A 602-nucleotide genomic window follows, 5' to 3' on the forward strand; every position below is an offset into this window, starting at 1 on the left:
ATCATCTTTCGGTGGATCATGACGTTCCATACGGTCAAAAGTCGATGTCTTCCATTCTGATATATGCCATTTGGTATCTTCGTTCAGTTGGAGCCAAGGTAATGTCTTGACATCTTCCCACGCTTTCGTATTCGTTTCTAAATCATGAAGAAAGCGATAAATGAATTGCATGTTTAGCAAGTTCAGCTGCTTGATTTCCTCCTTCACATCGGCTTCTGACAGCGCTTTTCTCGATGCGACCTTAGCAAAAAAATTCGTTAAGCCAAGCTTTATACCAAATACTCTTTCTTCCAGTTGAGCGTCCTCCAGCGAGTTTGTCCGCGACGAGAAAGTCGTTCCTTGCGCGTCGTTAACAGCAGTCGTGGATACCACGGCACCATTCACTATAAGCGTAGCTGTAAGTACGACCACGATCGGAAATGTACGCATCGTCGAGTGACAGCGAGAAGTAGTTTGATGTTTGGCGGGAGTCGTGACTTGAATAGTGTTTCTATGTTGAGCAGTATCTTCCCAGTCTCGTATATCAGAGCTTCTCATTACGTTCGAAATTGATACTTTCTCGTCCTTCATGGACCTTAATGAACAGATTCAGGATTTCATGT

The 602-nt window shown here is 43.9% G+C and overlaps 1 protein-coding gene across 1 annotated transcript in view; it reads right to left on the bottom strand.

Annotated features, from left to right (window-relative positions):
* The window catches only part of PHALS_00381 (uncharacterized protein), a gene marked incomplete at both ends in the record, with an annotated part of 591 nt that extends 21 nt beyond the window's left edge, over positions 1 to 570 (bottom strand). The window contains one exon of the mRNA XM_024731102.1: positions 1 to 570. This exon is cut by the window's left edge and continues 21 nt beyond it. Within this exon, the coding sequence (XP_024572430.1) occupies positions 1 to 570 (570 nt within the window).
* Between the last annotated feature and the right edge of the window lie 32 nt (positions 571 to 602).

The sequence above is a fragment of the Plasmopara halstedii genome (genome assembly GCF_900000015.1).
Source record: "Plasmopara halstedii genome assembly, contig: Scaffold_110, whole genome shotgun sequence".
In the NCBI taxonomy this organism is placed as follows: Eukaryota; Oomycota; class Peronosporomycetes; order Peronosporales; family Peronosporaceae; genus Plasmopara; species Plasmopara halstedii.